The 16427-nt window shown below is 37.5% G+C and overlaps 1 protein-coding gene across 1 annotated transcript; it reads right to left on the reverse strand.

Moving 5' to 3' along the window:
- Nucleotides 1-4586: 4586 nt before the first annotated feature.
- On the reverse strand, nucleotides 4587-16145 carry syce3 (synaptonemal complex central element protein 3). The gene is made up of 3 exons (XM_069899168.1): nucleotides 15894-16145; nucleotides 5915-6017; nucleotides 4587-5452 (listed from the first exon to the last, which is right to left on the reverse strand). The coding sequence occupies exons 1-3, from the start codon at nucleotides 15930-15932 to the stop codon at nucleotides 5298-5300; spliced, it is 297 nt and encodes a 98-aa protein (XP_069755269.1). The 5' UTR covers nucleotides 15933-16145; the 3' UTR covers nucleotides 4587-5297.
- Nucleotides 16146-16427: the final 282 nt, after the last annotated feature.

Genomic DNA, 16427 nt, shown 5'->3' on the forward strand with positions numbered 1-16427 from the left:
TAGTAGATATTGGAGAGATTTGGAAGGAAATATGGCCTCCTTGACCTCCTGCTTGTATTTTAATTAACATAATTCCCTTATAAGAATGTTTTAAAATTTGTGATTTAATTTTTTTGTTTATAATTTTTTTCCGCATTGATCATGTGCATGAAATCATGCTAAGTATTGTGTTAATTTCCTAGATGTATAAATTCTGTAATGCCATCAGCTACTCAAAGTAATGACATCAGCTGATTCCTGACAAAAGATCTTCATAGATGAAGGGAAGTTCTTGCCTTGTAGTATGAAGACAAATTTGATTACAGACGCTGGAATCTAAATAAAAACAGAATGCTGGATGACCTCAATGGGTTAATCTGTATCTGTGGATGGAATATGTGTATGTTGGTTTTGGGTCAAGAACCTGCATCAGGGCTGAGAGAGATGAAAGATTGCAAGATGATACATGAATGTGTACACAGATGAAGTAAAAGTCTTCCTGCAGTTTCCCATTTATGTAAAACACAAACAACAATTTAAGAATTATTAATTAAATTCCACATGGAGAGACAAAGTAATCTAGTAAGGCAGGATGACATCTTTGAACTTCCTCTCAGCCCTGTAAACTTGAGCAGGTGCTTTCTGCTTCATGTACTCTGATCCTTCCAGGATAATGACTTCCTGGAGTGTTTTCTTGGTTGCCAGTCCTATGAGGCGCAAGTCCACCCCTCTAAGGACAGGGCGTGTGCTTGTGATAAATAGCCTATCACAGCACCAGTCACCTTCGTGCTCCCTGGAAAGTGGTACTTGTGGGTGCCCCCATAGATACCCATGATCAGTGCCTGCTCCATAATAATCCATGTCCCCACGCCAGCGGTGTGCTACTGTGGCCGGCTATGTAGGCCCCATTCTAGGAGGGCAGAGAACCTGGCCCAGACTACAGTTACTATAGGATAGAGCCACCATTGACCCCTACTGTTGGCATCCGCAAGGCATTCCCAATTGTCTGTTGGTCAGACAAACTGCCCAGTGCACTCACTTCCCAATGAGAGAGAAGGAAATTGAGGGTCCCCTCATCTCCCAGCTGAAGCAGCGGCACAGCTAGGTGTTCACCTGGCTGCTGGTGATAGCGGTCCCCTTGCCCGGTTAGATCCTTGATAGACTTATAGTCCCAAGGGTCCATTATCTCACAGTAATCGCATACATGCTCATACGAGCCTTCCCTCCCCCCCCCACCCCATTTTCAGCTAGCTCCCCTTTTTGGAGAGTTGGTGAGGTGCCCTCATGGCAGGCCTGGGACCGCATGGTCAGTGGTCAGACTTGCAAAGGCTCAGCACACAAGGAGGACGTGTGTCAATAGGACTCAGTTTCTTTATAATCATCACCGTCCATCCACACATATCGATCACCCAACCACGTGTTGATCCCCTCCCCCCACTGGACAATGGCTCGGACTTTGCCTGAGTCAAACTTCCAGTCAGAGCAGCAAGCTGTTTGCAGTTGCTGCATTTCAATCAACTTGGAAGCTTCCTCCATGATTTTCATTTCTAGGTTGGTAACTTGAACTGCCTCCTGTCATGCACAACAGTGATGCTGCAGGAATTCCAATTCTATCTGGGTGCCCTGATTACTTAAATCAGACAAGATACCCCACTGGTGCCTAAATAGGGATATCAGTAACCCCCCCCCCCTCCCCCGATACTCCCCCTGGCCTCAGGAAACCCCAGGGAGACCATATGGTGCCCTATCTTCTGCTGTGGGGTCCAGCCTGTCGATCCTGCTGACTGGCAAGCGGCTTAACCTCTGGGATTTTATATTCCAAATCTTTGGGGTTCCTTTTCTAGCTGTGGGTCACCTCCTGCTGCACCCATTGGTGAGCAGGTACACAATAATGCATGCATGCACACACACACACACACACACACACACACACACACACACACACACACACACACACACACACACACACACACACACACACACACACACACAAATCCCTTTATTCCTTGGAGGAAAGAAGAACAAGGGGAGATTTGATAGAGGTTAACAAGATAGATTGGGGGAGATTAATACGAGAGGGGAAAGATTTAGGGGGAATATTAGGAGGAAATTCTTCAGAGAGTGCTGGGAGAGTGGAATGATCTATTATCTGATGTAGTGAATGCAGGGTCGATTATAAGTTTTAAAATTAAATTATATAAATACATGGATGGGAGAGATCTGGAGGGTTATGGAATGGGAACAGGTCAATGGGAGTAGCAGAATGATGTTTGGCACAGTCTAGAAGGGCCAGATAGTCTATTTTCTGTGCTGTAACATTCTATGGTTCTATGGAGCACCCAAATGTGAAGCCAAGGTGCAGAATACATGAACCAAGAGAGAGCTCTGGCACCTAATGGATGACCTTGTACTGCTTGCTTGCAGACATTGGTGGTAAAGGTGCACACATTTGCCAGCTAATCTGGAGAAACCAGGCAGGCGAGTCAATGACCAGACAATTTTCTTTTTTTCCCTCCCCTCTGACACTCGGAAGCAGCTCCCACAGCACCCTGCTCCATCAGAAACTCAGCGACCCTGTTTGGTCATGGGGTCAGGGGAGCTGGTAAGCTGTTGCCATTGGTTTGATTATGTGCCTTGTCTAACACACAGAAGGCACTTGTCTATATTTTGAACCACTTGGTTTGCATCATTTTAAAACATTTTTTCTCTTTTCTTTTTTTTTAAATATATAATTATAACATGGACATAGAGTTTACTGCATAGAAACCAGTTATTGATTGTCTTTGTCTTTGTAGTGTGTTTAAAATTTTAAAAGGGACAGACAGAGTAAATGTGGATAGGCTTTTTCAATTAAGAAAGGGGGAGATTCAAACTAGAGGACATGGTTTAAGATCGAAGGGGGAAAATTATAAGGGGAACATGAGGGGAAATTTCTTTACGCAAAGGGTGGTAGGGATGTGAAATGAGCTTCCGACAAATGTGGTCGAGGTGGGATCATTGGTTACATTTAAGGAAAGACTGGATAGTTACATGGATAGGAGAGGACTGGAGGGTTATGGACCGGGTGCTGGTCAGTGGGACTAGGAGGGTGGGGATTTGCTACGGCATGGACTAGTAGGGCTGAACTGGCCTGTTCTATGCTGTAAGTGGTTATATGGTAGTGATTGCAGAGTAATGTGACTTCCAAGGGGTGGTATGTTATACGTAGATTGTGGAGAAACATGTGGCCTCCCTGCCTGTCTGAAATATTGTGGATTGCAGGTGGTCACATGCCCTCTCTGTCTGAAATTCATTCTAAAGTCTTATTACTTGTCAATCAAGGTTGGACTCTGGCCATCAATTTGTGCAAACCTTGTCTAATTTAAATCACCTAGGGTCATTATTGGCTCGACACCCAGAATAGAAATGTATAAAACATCAATGCATAGCATAATTCTTTCTCTCTGCCTCATGGTCCAAGCTCCGGACATCACTCCATGCCAGGTTGTTACTGTGAACATCACTGGCAGTGCTGTAGGTAAAGGTGTGCACGACACTGAAGCTCAGCTGTGGTACTGCGATAGATAAGTACTTGCAGAGAGCTGCACCCCTGTTGGTACAGCAAACCGGGTGTGTGTGTGGAAGTTCCTGTCTTTAGAGTTTGTACTCAGTGTGTGAACGTGTAGCTTATAGGCAGCCACTATTATTGGTGTCCGACCTAGGTCCAATGTGAATGTCTACATCGTTGCTTAATTAATATAGTAATTGAGTACCATTTGACATTCTCCCCAGATTGTCTCCTGTGTGTTAATTAATGTTAGGTGTGACTGTAATACTTGTGTCCAGACTGGTCTCTCTGTTAACCCACCAAACTTGATACTCCACCCAACATGAGAACATAATGAAAACTGTGGACAATTTGCTCTATATCAGTAGCCACTTTTTAATAATGGCAAAATTCATCATTAACTTCATTGTGCCATCACAGCCCTTTGGTCAACTGACCAAAAGGTAAAGATCAAGATACCAAATTACACATGGCCAGCTTTGATAAACCAGACAAAGCTGTCTGCATGTCATATGCCAGACTTCCAAAGCAGACAATCGAACCTGAGCTCTGCCACAGCAAAAGATTACTATGTGAACCGAGGAAATTGTTCAGAAGTATCATAAACCTCCAAGAAAAAAATGTCATACATCCACCAAATCTTGGAAATTCTTAGCTGAAGACTGCATAAAGTGCGAAATGAGCAACTGGGATTGCTTTGAGAACCTTGAGTCCCTTTGACAAAAGCACAGATACATAGCATATGTAGTGGAAGGAATTTGGACTCTCCATTTGTCAACCATTAAATACCTCATGCTCACCTGTGGCAGAATCAGGAGGTCCAACATTGTGTCATCTAATAACTCATGAAATAGAGTGGAAGCAAGTCATACTGAATCCCAAAGGATTGGTTTAAAGGTCTTATGTTCAGCAGTCATTGAATTTTCAGTACATTTTAGTAAATACCTTCTTTATATTGATGAGTATGGTTTAGATCAGATAGCATTTGATAGGAACTTCATAGATTACATCCCGACCAATATTTTGCCTTGACAGGTATGCATGTCAGATAATATAACAATTCTACATCTGTGAATTTAGTTTATTCATCTCAATATACAATCTCAATTTTAAACAGGTACAGTGCTATCAATCTTAAAGAGCTCCAACAGGCACTCATCGCTTGGCCATTTCAGGTTATAATTTCAGCAAAGGAAATTTTGGCACACAAGATAGCATCGCAGACAAGAGCATCCATCGAGTCAGTAATTATACAAAAGCACACCATTCCTAAAATGAGTTGCACAATGTAAAAAGCATAGTGATTCTATCAATTTCATCCTCAATTTCTGATCATCAACCCTCTCTTAAAGATGCTAAAGAGGAAAAATATTCTACTGGTAATAACTTTCAGACTCAGTTACTTTTGGATTATTTCAACTCTAAAATTGCCTTCTTAAAAAGAGGCCAATACATAAACTTTAGTAAAACAAGGTGTTTTAATAGCAAAAGAAAAATGCAGACAAAATGCAACAAAGGTTGTTATTTCCCATAAAAACAAATGCAGCTATACCAAGTATTTTAATGCAAAATAATCTGAACAGGTAATGGAGTAGAAATAAAATTGGGTTTTGGCATATTTAATTCCATTGGCTGAAATGAAATTACATATTGGTGCCTTATGCAACATGATCCAATGCTTCATGTCACCACCCACAGTTTTTTTTTTACTCCAATGAATCAAAAATTATGGATCATGTAATCTTAAACAGAAACACCATAAGTAATCAGATTAATCTTCTTTTGGCTTGCTTAAAAATTCTTCAATTTCCTTTCCTACTGACTCTTTGCAGCTCAGATATGCTTTATTCAATCGCATCATTGAATCCACAACAGATGGGTTTGTACGAATGGTAACCATGTCATAGGTCATGCAAGTTGCTTGCACTAAAAAAAGTTAGTAAATATATTAATTAGAAAGCTATAAAGAATCCAAAACCAAAAAATGTCTTATACATCTGCAACAATAATTGTATGCATTAGATACGCTTTACACCTTCTTTAATACTTAGAATTTTTTATGTTGCTGTAATTATTGAACTTCCAGCTCCTATTACCTGTAACACTGTTTCCCTATTGTTTAAAATTCCAAACCTATATTAGTGGTATAAACCAATTAGAGAATTGCTTTTAATGCTTTTATATCCTGAACTCCCCTTTCTCAATTTGACTGGTCATAAACATCCATCAGTGATGCCAAATTTTGTCTTATAATCCAGGATTCCCTGGATCTCTTACTCCAACATGACCAGAACATTCCACTCAGATCCTAGAAATCTCGTGTTTGATTGAAGCTCACCAATTTTCAGCAAAATATAAAATCTGATCATAGGTAGTAACAGGCTCCACCTGATAACATTTCCAATTCATGCAACTTTTCCTCCAATTCTTTGTGAATATCTTCAAGTAATTTTATAACATCATCATGGGTATACTCTATTGCTTCTGGTATCTATAAAAAAATTGAGACCATGGAATTACCAGAATAATGTTTAAAGTGGTTTTAAATAATACCTCCTTTGAAGTTATGATGTCATACTCCGATTCATCCTAAGTGCACCAAAACAATTCAGAAATACTGAACTCTAAATTATCCTAAGTAAGCAATCAAGATAAAAATCATAGGTCACTGAAATTGCCTGTAATAACTCTATGGAGTAAACATACACAGGATTTCTAATGTTTAGGGAAGCATACAATTTAAATATAATAAAACTTACTGAAGTACATCATATATTATAACATGCAGCAGACTAGTATTCATCTGAAGCACACCCAATACAGGAAATAGACAAGCTCAGAGTTGATTGGACCCCAAATCAAAGTTATATTTGTCATCTTCCTGGAATGTCAACTGAACACCAACAAGGATTTTAACTTCATAGCTTTAATTTGGAATAGGAAACTGATACTTGCCTTGTGTCTTTCTTGGTCATAATGTAAATACAGTAACTAATGTTGTCATTTTTGTAGAAATGAATGTGTGTGGTCAACAGTTGTCCTCCTCCAAGCCAGCAGCAGATTTCATGAAAATTTTGAGGACTTATCTCATGTTTTAATCTTTGATAGACACCACAATGGTGAATCTCTAAAAATGGTTGTGTTTGCAAAAATGTGCATTCTACAGGCTTTAAGAAAACAAGTAAACTTCCGAAAAGATGAGGCTCAGTCTCAACTATTTCTCGTATGTTAAGATGTAATAAACCCATTCTGAAAAACCTTAGAAGCTAGTGAGCCATATGTGGTTCTTTGACATATAATGTTGTGGAAATAGTTTGGCTGAGACAGGAATCATACAAACTGGTGCTCACAATGGTAGTGTTAGTGGGCAAGACTTGAGATTGTGTAAATGTAGAGTGTGTAGCTTTGTTGTGGGCAGTGAAATTAGCGGGAGTGTAAATGTGACCTAGGCCACCTGTTCTCCAGAGTTCTCAATGTCCCAACTGCAGATTCTCACCTAGGCCTCCACCATCTGCTCAACAGAGCTTCCAACGTCCTGACTGGACTCTCAGCTAGGCCCCCGCTGCCTGCCCACCAGAGCTCCTGACACCCCGACAGCAGACTCTCACCTAGGCCCTGGCTGCCTGCTCACTGCAGCTCCCGACGCTTCAAACAACATAGGAATTTACTGCAACCTGTAGCATGCCTGTAATAGTTGATACCCTAAATTTTACCCTAAAAATTGGACCACAAAATTTGACTATGACACCAGTATATACCGTATGTATACTTTTTGATTATTGAAACTATTACAAATTGTAGTTTAAAAATGACATACATGAAATAAATATTATTACATACATGTATTTCTTTTATCTTTGAATATTTTATTTTTGGTTTTCTTTCAAAAGTATGCATAAAATCTTCGATAACGCAATATATTAAACTTTTACAAACAACAACAAAAAACAAAAACAAAACATACAGATCCACACACTGTCAGAGCTTATATATCCTTTAACTATATAGAATACAGAATACAGTTGAGGAAATCACTTTTAGGTATATATAATATCACCATTTATATTCCTTTCTGTTATTGTATTTGTGGCACCATGTGGTCCACGTATGGCTGCCAGAACTTTACAAAAGTGTCATACTTGGTGGCGTGGCAAGATGGCGTAGAGTCTAGACGTGCAATCTCAACCTCTCTGGCCAGACTTTTGAATACCCGTTTTTTAACCCTTTGTTTTCAAGTTTAAACTTTTTAAATTTTAGTTTAAAGTATTAAGGAATTATTATGGCCACTAATGGTAAAAAGACTAAACCTCAAGTTCATAAGAAGTTACATTTTCGAAGTGCTGAAGATCTGGGGCCTAGATGACTTGATTCAGCCCCAGGATCAATCTCTTCATTGTCTAAACACCAAAGATTGCCTGTGGGGGCTGAAAAAAATATATCTATTGCTCATCAAATGAAGGATGGTGCTGGAATTACCCATTCTCCGGAAGAAGTTGCGTGTTTCCAAGAAGTGGACCCCGATTAGGAAAGCCTTTCGATTTCAATGGAGGGAGCACGCAGGAAGACAACTCCATTGTTGGAAATGCATCAGGTAGCATTTCAATCTGAAGAAATCGTTTTTCTTCGTGAATTGATGAGAAAACAACGAGATACTGGGGGAGACCAGTGGCGACCCCCTGAGGAAGTTGGGGTGCCGTCACTGGGATCCAGACGCACAGTAAAACTTTTAAAATGCCTTCTGTTGAGTTGCAGCAGGACCTGCAGTTACCTTGTTCTGCCACTACGTCAGAGAGAGCAGAGCTGAGTTTTACTGATTTACAGTGTATGCAATTGAATGCAATTATTCAAGCTGTTATAAAACCTGGAATGGATTTGTTGACATCTCAAATGAATGAAATGGTTCAAATGAATGCTGGTATAAGTTCAGAATTAAATATGGTTAAGACACGTGTGGTTGCATCTTATGAAGAATTTAAAAAAAACTTAAGACTGCCTTTTTGGACTGTAAACAACAAGCGACTTCTAACACAGAAAAAGTGTTGAAGGTGGAAAAATCAGTCATAGAATTAGGAGAATGTGAGAAGGAGCTAGAAAGAAAAATAGATTATTTGGAAAATCAAAGTGAAAGGAATAATGTGAAAATTGTTGGTTTGCCAGAAGGTATAGAAGGACAAGATCCTCTTCATTTTTTTTAAAGACTGATTCCACAAATATTAGGGCAAGAATTTTTCTCTGGGGGATTGGAAAAGAGTCCATAGAGCTTTAAGAAGAATACCCTCAGCTGGTCAACCACGAGACCAGTAATAATTCGATGTTTGAGTTATTTGGATAGAGAAGCAATACTTCGACTTGCAGCACAAAATGCGAGACAATGAGAAACCCCATTATTGATTCAGATTAGCAGAGTCTTTTTTTATCCTGATCTAAGTCAAGATGTTATTCAACGCAGACGTCGATTCAATCCAGTTAAAGAAGTTTTGTGGCGTAAAGGTTATAAATCTACTTTTTGTTACCCTACAGTGTTGAAGGTTTTACGGAGACTATCAATTTCGGTTTTTTGAAACTGATCGTGAAGCAATGATTTTTGCTGATTCATTGCCAGATATAAGAGGACAAAGACGTAGTCCACCATTATCTCCTAAAGAAAAAATTGGTAGCTCTGGAAATGGAAGAAATGGGAAAGACGGGAATGGAAAGAGTCTACCTCCTAACGAAATGAGATTTTCGAGATTGGAATCATCTGGATGAAAAAAATAATTTTCTAATTCTATTTTTTTCTTTTGTTATTATGATATTTTGATATTACTGACTGTTTGTCTGGGGAGGGAGAGAGCTGCACTAAGTTCTTTACTAGTCATCAGTCACTGGTGGGTGACCCACACCCAATTTTTGTTTAGGGGATTACTACCTTTTGGTAGTTTTTTTTTGGGGGGGGTTTCTTTTTTTTCTTTATTTTTTTTTCGTTTTTAATTTGAGATTTTTTTTATTGGAGGGCCTATATACATTGATTTGAGTTTTTATATAAAGATATTATTGGTATTTAGTAATAATAGTAGATATGTCAAAGTTGAGGTTTGCTAATTTTAATGTTCAAGGATTAAATAGTCCGATTAAACATAAGCGAGTCTTGGTGTATATTAAGAAAATGAAAATTGATATTGCCTTTTAACAAGAAACACATTTGAATGTGAAGGAAAGCGTGAAATTAAAAAGGGATTGGGTTGGGCATGTATATTCTTCTTCATTTAATTCTAGAGCTAAAGATGTAGCAATTTTGATACATAAAATTTTATCTTTTGAATTACAATCAATGAAGGAAAAGGCAGGATGTATTCTTAAATTGAATTGTAAGATTTTTAGTGAATTTTGGACTTTACTTAATATTTATGCTCCAAATGCAGATGATGAAGTATTTATTTCGGATACATTTTTATGTTTGGGTCAAGCTAATGATAATGTTTTAGTTGGTGGTGATTTTAATTGTGTTTTAGAACCTTTATTAGATAAATTTCTGAAGAAATTTAAAAAAATCCAAGATGGCAATCCAGGTCCAAGCGTTGATGAAAGATCTTAATTTAGTAGATATTTGGAGAGGTCTTAATCCGACAGAGAAAGATTTTTCCTTTTATTCATCTAGACATGAATCATTTTCTTTTTAGTATTGGCACATTTACAAGGGAAAATACAACAAGTGGAATATAAAAGTAGGGTGATTTCAGATCATTCTCTGTTATATTTTACATATGAAACTTCTGACAACATTCAAATAGCTTATCGTTGGAGATTTAATACAATGTTGTTAAAAAATATGGAATTTATTGATTTTTTGAAAAAAACAAATTATTGTTTGTTTGAGAGAAAATTCTAATTCTATTCAAAGTAAGTTTGTATTATGGGATGCTATGAAAGCCTATTTGAGAGGATAAATAATTAGTTATACTTCTAAAATAAAAAAGAATCGATTAAATCAGAGTCTTGAATTAGAGAAACAGATCGATGAGTTAGAAAAATAATTTCAGAAAGATGCTACAGAAGATCAGAAAATAGAATTATCTAGACTGAAATTAAAATATAATACTTTGCAATCTTATCAATTTGAATGTGTGATTAATAGGACTAAACAACGGTATTATGAATGGGGAGAGAAAACACATAAGGTATTGGCGTGGCAATTAAAGAAAGAACAGATATCGAGGACTATTAATGCTGTTAGACGGAATTCTCTTATTACTTATAAAACTAGTGAGATTAATGATGAATTTTATTCATTTTATAAAAAGTTATATACATCTGAAGGAAAACAGGAAACTGGATCAATTGATTTTTTAAATCACAGTTGAATTTACCAATATTAGAGGATGGAGATATACAGGAGTTAGAAGAACCATTTACTGATTCGGAAATTAAAATGGCTATGCTAGAAATGCCGAATGGTAAATTGCCTGGTGATGATGGATTTTCAGTTGAATTTTATAATTTTTTTAATGATGATTTATCTACAGTGTTTGGGGATGTATTATGTCAAGTTGGAGAACATTATGATTTACCTGAGTCTTGTTCTAGGGCTTTAATTACAGTAATTCCAAAAAAAGATAGAGATCCTTTGAAAGTATCTTCATATAGACCAATTTTGTTGTTAAATGTAGATTATAAAATAATAGCTAAAATATTAGCGAATAGATTGGCTAAATTTTTACCAAAGTTGATTCATATTGATCAAACAGGTTTTATAAAGAATAGTTATGCTTCAGATAATATTTTGCGTGTGATTAGTTTGATTAATAGATTTCGACAATCTTTAAATCATTCGATGGTGATATCCTTAGATGCAGAAAAAGCATTTGATAGAGTTGAATGGACTTTTTTGTTTAAAGTTTTGGAGAAATTTAAGTTTGGTCCTTCTTTTATTGGTTGGATTAGGGTTCTATATAGTAAACCGGTAGCTAAGGTATTGACGAATAGTTTGATTTCTGAATCGATTAAGTTAACTCGATCAACTCGTCAAGGTTGTCCTTTATCACCAGTTTTGTTTGCGTTAGTGATTGAACCTTTAACACAGTTGATAAGACAAAATACACAGATACAAGGTATGAAAGTTTTAGATAAGGAGTATAAAATTAATTTATTTGCTGATGACGTATTGGTGTATTTAACAAACCCAGCTCAGTCACTTTTGCATTTGAAGGAATGTTTAATACAATATGGATGTCTTTCTGGATATAAAGTTAATTGGGAAAAAATTACCGGTAAGTGAAGGAGATTATTCAGTTTATAAGAATATTATTAATTTGAAATGGACTGATCAAATTAAATATCTGGGTATAATTTTGAAAGTTAATTATCAATCTTTATATAAATTAAATTATGCTCCGTTAATGAAAAAAATTAAAACTGATGTGATTAAATGGAAAGATTTACCTATTAATTTAATGGGAAGGATAAATACAATTAAGATGAATATCTTTCCACGTATACAATTTTTGTTTCAATCTATTCCGTATTTACTTGATAACATTTTTTTTTGGGATTTAAATAAAATGGTTAGGGAGTTTTTATGGAGGGGTAAATTTTTGAGAGTAGCTTTGAATAAATTAACTTGGAAATATGAGTTAGGGGGACTACGTTTACCACATTTTCAACATTATTATGAGGCAGCCCAACTTAAATTTATTAGTTCATTGCCTCCTAGTTGGGCTAAAATTGAGATGGCAAGTATTTCTGAATTTGAAATACATCAATTTTGGTTTAGGTGGAATATAAATTTGTTACAACAATATAATGTGTCTATACTAAAAAAAATTAATGAAGTTATGGATAAAGAAAAATAAAATGATAGGCTCTAGGGGTAAATTATTGGCTTTGACTCCGTTGTATAATAATCAACTTATTTCTTTTTCAATACATAATCAAAGTTTATTGCATTGGAAATTTAAAGGTGTGAAAAATTTGGGAGATTGTTTTAAAGAGGGTAAGTTTTTATCTTTTAATCAGATGAGGGAAGATTTTGGTAATGATAAGAATTCTTTATTTCTTTATTGTCAAATTCAATCTTTGGTAAACTATGTTTGGTAGAGATATGATTTTACCTAAAATGACTAAATTTGAGACTTCCCTTATGAAGGTACCAGAGAAGGGTTATATTTCATTTATGTATCAAATATTACAGTATGGTATGGATAAAATGGGTTGGGATAGATCTAAAATTAAATGGGAAGCGGATATTGGTTTTACTTTTTCTGAAGAGGATTGGTTATGATAGTGTAACTAGACTGATAAATACACATTATGCAAAGATTAATTACAATTTTTTACATCAATTATATTTGACACCTGAAAAATTTTTTAAAAATATGGTTTTAATGAATCAGATTTGTGCTTTCAATGTGGTGATACGGTTGGAACTTTTTTTCATGCTGTTTGGTTTTGTATACATATACAATATTTTTGGAAGAAAATTCAATTGTTTTTAGAATATCTGTATAAGATTAAAATAGTTTTAGATCCAACAGTATTTTTACTGGGTAGTTTGCAACCTCTGAAAGGCTTGGGATTAGATAAGTTTTAGCTTGCTTTTGTATATTTAGCTTTGTCCGTAGTGAAAAAATGTATTGCTAGTCTGTGGAAAGATACAAATATGATTGATATTAATTGATGGCATAATGAGATGAAATATTGTTTAATAATGGAAAAAAATATGTATGTTTTGCATGATAATTATAATGTTTTTATTAACAAGTGGCTTTTATACTCGGAATATTTACATTTCAATTTATATTGATTAGATTTTAATATGTATATTTAAATATGCTTTCTTTTTTCTTTTTTATGGCTCTCCTTAGGAGAGTTGGCTGAAGGGGGGGTTCTTTTCTTTTCTTTTTTTTCTATATTTAAAAAAATGTTCATGTTCATGTTTAATTGCTGTATATGTCATATATTATTTGTTTTTTGAATGAATGAATAAAGTTAAAAAAGTGTCATACTTATTCTTTAAATTATAATGATTTTATCCATAGGTATACAGCTGTTCATTTCCGCAGTCCATCATACTATAAGTAGAGGGGAGTCGGACTTCCAAGTGATCGCAATACATTTTTTTGCTATCGCCAGTGCTATTTTTATAAATGAGATTTGATATTTAGTCAATTTGAAACTTATTTTAATAAAATTGCCTAATAGGTATAGCTACAGGTCACCCGTGAGGGCCACTCCTGTTATCCGGGTTAATTTTTCTGCGATATCTTGCTAGAATGGCCTCATCTTTACACACGACCACATAACCTGTAGAAAAGTTTCTATTTCAGTCCCACAACTGAAACACATCTCTGAAATTTCTGCTTTTGATCTATGTAATTTCTATGAAGTAATATAATTGGTGCAGATAATTATACTGAACTAGTCCATATCTTGCATTTATCATTGATGACATGCTGTCCATACGCCAATCTGACCAGCTTCTTTCTGAGATTACTATACACAAGTCTGACTCCATCTTTCCCTTGACCTCTGTAAACCTGGTTTTGCACTTTCACTTTGGAGGGCATAATGCATTTCTGTTATAAATTTAGGTCGATTCCCTATCTATATCATTCGTTCCATTTTACTAGTTTCAGATGGGGTCAATGTTGGTCCCCATCTTTCTCTTAGGAATGATCTTAACTGGAGAAAACAGTAGAAGGTGCTATTAGCCACTTTGTTTTTATGTTTTAGTTGCTCGAAGGACATAACAGCTCCTTCTGTGTAACAGTCTTCAATATATCTTATTCCTTTGTCATACTACGCATTCAATATTCTATTGCCTACGTTCATAGGCAATAACATTTTTACACAGTGGAACCTTTGACATCCCTACTTTTTGTCCTATACATTCATTAATTTCCTGTCTCGTGCTGATCACATGTATTAGTATGAGATTATCTGGTTTTTTTTAGTGATTTTACACTCCATTTATAGATAAAATCCTTTGCGTCTCCCTCTCCTATTGAGTACATTCCTATTTTAATCCAAGAGGTGGGGCTGTCTTCCACAAAGAAGACTGCGAGAAATCTAACCTGTGCAGCTCGATAGCATTTTTTTTAAATCCAAAAGTCTAAGTCCTCCTAGCCTGTAAATGTATTTCTTAATATTTATATAAAAGTTTTGGAACAAAATGTGCACATCAGAGTTGATGTAGATTTTGTTCATGACTTGTGGCTCTCAAACATCGGAAGTTTATCGAATGTGGCTCTTACATTCAGCAAGTTTGGCCACACCTGCTGTAGATTCGGATGTAATCCTGGTTCTTCAAATATCCTTATTCGATAACTCCACATTCCATGCTGATAATGAAGTATCCTTCAAAAGAGGTTCCTTCTCCCTCATCTTGCTTCAAATACATCCAGTAAGCCTTCTCCTACATTTCTTTTTGGTTAAAATACTTTTTGCTTTGTGTCGATTACTTCATTTGGGGGTGAAGTTTTGGACTGTGTTTCCGACAGATCAGTAAGGGAATACAAGTTCGAGAGAGCCACAGATTTCTGACTGAGATTTATGAATTGAAAACCATAGTGTTGACCATGTTGACTGCAGATCTATATTTCTTCAGTTATCTTTTACATCCCACAAGTTGCACTAATATGAATTCCTGACATGTTTATCCTCCTTCTATCAAAAATGGAAATGATAGTTTATAATACCTAATACCTTGAAATCGACAAGACACAGGAAATTCCTGCCCTTTGACCTCAAAGGCAGATTGACACCAGATAATTGAGCATTGCGTGGCATCAGGTGTGGCGTACACTTTGGACACTTGTCCAAATAGTTTGTCACTTTCATTTCACATCTTCACTTAGATGATGTGCCGTTAGGTTTCGGTCTTTCACGTAATGGCCAAACAAAATCTCACTTTCTAAACGGCAGAATGCAATGAATGACAGAAAAGATGCTGCTGCTGGGAACATTTAATATTAAACAATGCTCTAAACGAATGAAGTAACAAACAGGAGCAGCAATAAGCAGATGAAGGGGTTTGAATCATACTTTAAAAAAGAGTACCAAACCCTTCCTACCCCTTAACCCTCTCCTGTGTTTTTCTTTCACCCCATGTGCCTGCCAAAGAAGCCCTAATGTTCCAACCTCCACCACTCTCCACTGATGTCTCCCCTCCACATTTCTCCCTCCACCTTGTCCAGACGTCAGTCCTGTAACAGCAGCAATGGCGTTCGTTCATGAGGGGTGGGATTAAAACGGGGCGGAGTGCAGCGGTAACCTTCCACCCCCCCCCGGCCCCTCCCCGTCACAGTGTCCCCCTCCCCCCCCCCCAACCCCCACCCGGGGTCAGAATCATCCGGCTCGTCTCCCGTCCGCGGCCCAACCACCAGCTCCGTACCTGAGGGTGGATGAAGGCCCGCTCCTGTCCGTGAGCCATGGCCGCAGGCCGCCCGATGCGGGATGACGGGTTAGACGGCGCGCGCGCCCAACGGCTCCAACGGCTCGCGCCCAACGGCTCCAACGGCTCGCGCCCAACGGCTCCAACGGCTCGCGCCCAACGGCTCCAACGGCTCGCGCCCAACGGCTCCAACGGCTCGCGCCCAACGCAGTCGTCGCCACTCCCCGCGTGACAGGGCTGGTTCGCAGTGAAGGGGAGCGTGAGGATGCTCGCGCTGGACCCGGGGGCTGGAGGGTGGGGTCTCGTGCTGAGCCAACCCCTTCAGCTCTGGGTCGGTGGGCGCCCTTCGTTTAACCGCCGCCGCCCGTTTAAACTCCGGTTGCGGACGCTGTGATCAGAATCCGGATTTATGGTCACGAACAAGCCCTGACACTTGGTGTTTTGCGGCAACATCATAGTGCAAACATTCATATTATAACCATCATGCACCATTCCTAAACTAGGAATGAAAGGTGCACAGTAAGGAAGGCAGCG

Source organism: Narcine bancroftii, chromosome 9 (assembly GCF_036971445.1).
Source record: "Narcine bancroftii isolate sNarBan1 chromosome 9, sNarBan1.hap1, whole genome shotgun sequence".
Taxonomy (NCBI): domain Eukaryota; kingdom Metazoa; phylum Chordata; class Chondrichthyes; order Torpediniformes; family Narcinidae; genus Narcine; species Narcine bancroftii.

Bases quoted from the DNA above. Each gene is read 5' to 3' on its own strand.
- syce3 (XM_069899168.1), bottom strand. From the start codon at position 15,932: ATGGCTCACGGACAGGAGCGGGCCTTCATCCACCCTCAG. The intron at 6,018-15,893 runs GTACGGAGCTGG...ATTTTTTTATAG, and splicing joins GGGCCTTCATCCACCCTCAG to ATACCAGAAGCAATAGAGTA. The intron at 5,453-5,914 runs GTGGAGCCTGTT...AACTTTTTTTAG, and splicing joins TGAATTGGAAATGTTATCAG to TGCAAGCAACTTGCATGACC.